Source organism: Apium graveolens, chromosome 6 (genome assembly GCF_009905375.1).
Source record: "Apium graveolens cultivar Ventura chromosome 6, ASM990537v1, whole genome shotgun sequence".
NCBI classification, from domain to species: Eukaryota; Viridiplantae; Streptophyta; class Magnoliopsida; order Apiales; family Apiaceae; genus Apium; species Apium graveolens.
Genome location: NC_133652.1, coordinates 236,958,427 through 236,960,255, shown reverse-complemented (window position 1 = coordinate 236,960,255; position 1,829 = coordinate 236,958,427). Strand labels below are relative to the sequence as shown.

Sequence of the window (1,829 nt, the reverse complement as noted above, 5' to 3'; positions counted from 1 at the left end):
TTATTTATTATTTTTCTACCAAAGAAATGCATGTAGATATAAAAGATACTATAGGTTTAGTTTATCTGCCTTTAATCACTAAGGAAGAGATAAGCAAAAATCTGTTGAAAATAGACTCTAAGATAAGATCTACCATCAGTGTAGTTCACTTAGGTGCTATAAAAATTTTGCTTAAAGCAGAATTTTAAGAAGGAATAGATTCTCCTATTAAAATGGCTTTAATAGATAATAGAATCAATGACCGAAGAGATTGTATTCTAGGTGCTGCTAGAGGTAATTTAGCATACCAAAAATTCATGTTTACTGTCCATCCTAAATTTGGTTTTAGTTTTGAAACTAAAAATATTGATCAGATATTATCTTTCATGCATGACTTTGAGAGACATAATCTGATGAATGCGGGTGATAAAGTATTTAGCTTAACTTATGTTGTTGCTTATGCTTTAACCAATAGTCATCATAGCATCGACTATAAGAAAAATGAATATATTGAATTGGACGATGTATTCTCAGAAATAGGATCTGTAGAAGAAAAGCAATTTTCAGATATCAGTCCTTTAGATAATTCTTGGGCAATTGATATTGCAAAGAATAATCCAATTCTAGGACAAAAACCTAGAATGAGTTTTAGAGGAAGAACCTTAGAGGTTGGTGAATCTTCTAATACCTCTAATAAAGAATTACTTCATAGCATGTCCAGAAGAGTTGATGATTTATGTCAGAAACTGGATCATCTGTAGTCGTTCTAAATACTAATATGCACCCGCATATTTATAAAAAAAGGAAAAATTCTAGAGTTTAAGAAATTAAATGAAGGGATAGACCTTGAACCAAAGAAGTACGTCTTCAGTGGTGTAGTAGGAAGTAATAGCCTTAACACTATTATTTCTTCAACGAATAATCTTAACCAGATTACAGGAAGATGTTTACTACGAATCTACAACTTACTGTCCTACTTTGGACTAAGAAAAGATCCCAGTGAAAAATTTTCAAAATCACCTAGTATCTTTAACATATATTCTACTTCTTTGAGAGGGGGGAGTAATGTGGAAATAGAAATTCTGAGAGACATAAAAAAAATCTTAGTAAAACAGAACGCTAATATTGAAAAATTAGAAGTTCAGTTGTCACAGCTTAGAAACACTAAGGCTGTGTTCCCGAATCTAGGGTAGAAAAGAAAAGAATAGAAAATAACCAATTTTCCTTTCTCTCCAAATCTTTCCAAAAGTGGGAAGAAGATTTTGGAGACAAAAATAAAGAAAACTTCTTCCCAAATTTGTAGCTTTCTTTTCCTTTCTTTCATAAAAGTTGTTCGGGAACAAGCTGAAGAAATATATTTTTTACATTTCTTTTCTTTTCTCTCCAAAAAAAGTTTCTGGAACATAACGTAAGTGTGATAATGAAATTATTGACTGCAAGTTCAATGAAATCGTAGAATACCTTAAGAAAATCTTAGGAAGAGCATTAAGGAATTACTAGAGGATTTCGATAAAAATATTAAGCCACAAATAGGAGAAATCCCTAGGTTGCTTAAAATTCAGCATGCTAATCATGTTACAGATAACATTGAGGCAGCAGCAGTAAAGATCATTACTGAATTGAAAGCAACAATTCAAGAATGTCCTTGCAACCATGAAATCCTTGAAGCCCTCAAAGAAAGGCAGCAGAAAGGAAAAGAAATCATCACAACAGATGAAGATCCGGAGCACAAATCAAGGATCTGGAAATATAGTTATCCCAGCTATAGTGTCGGTAACGAAGAGCTAGGAATAGGAAAAAATCCTGGCAGTCTGACATGGCCATTCAGTGTTGATAAGAAATTAACATGA

The 1,829-nt window shown here is 32.3% G+C and overlaps 1 protein-coding gene across 1 annotated transcript; it reads left to right on the top strand.

Annotated features, from left to right (window-relative positions):
• The first annotated feature begins 212 nt into the window (after window positions 1-212).
• LOC141665798 (uncharacterized) lies at window positions 213-1,829 on the top strand. The gene is made up of 2 exons (XM_074471780.1): window positions 213-717; window positions 1,561-1,829. Exons 1-2 carry the CDS (start codon window positions 213-215, stop codon window positions 1,827-1,829), a joined length of 774 nt encoding a protein of 257 aa, XP_074327881.1.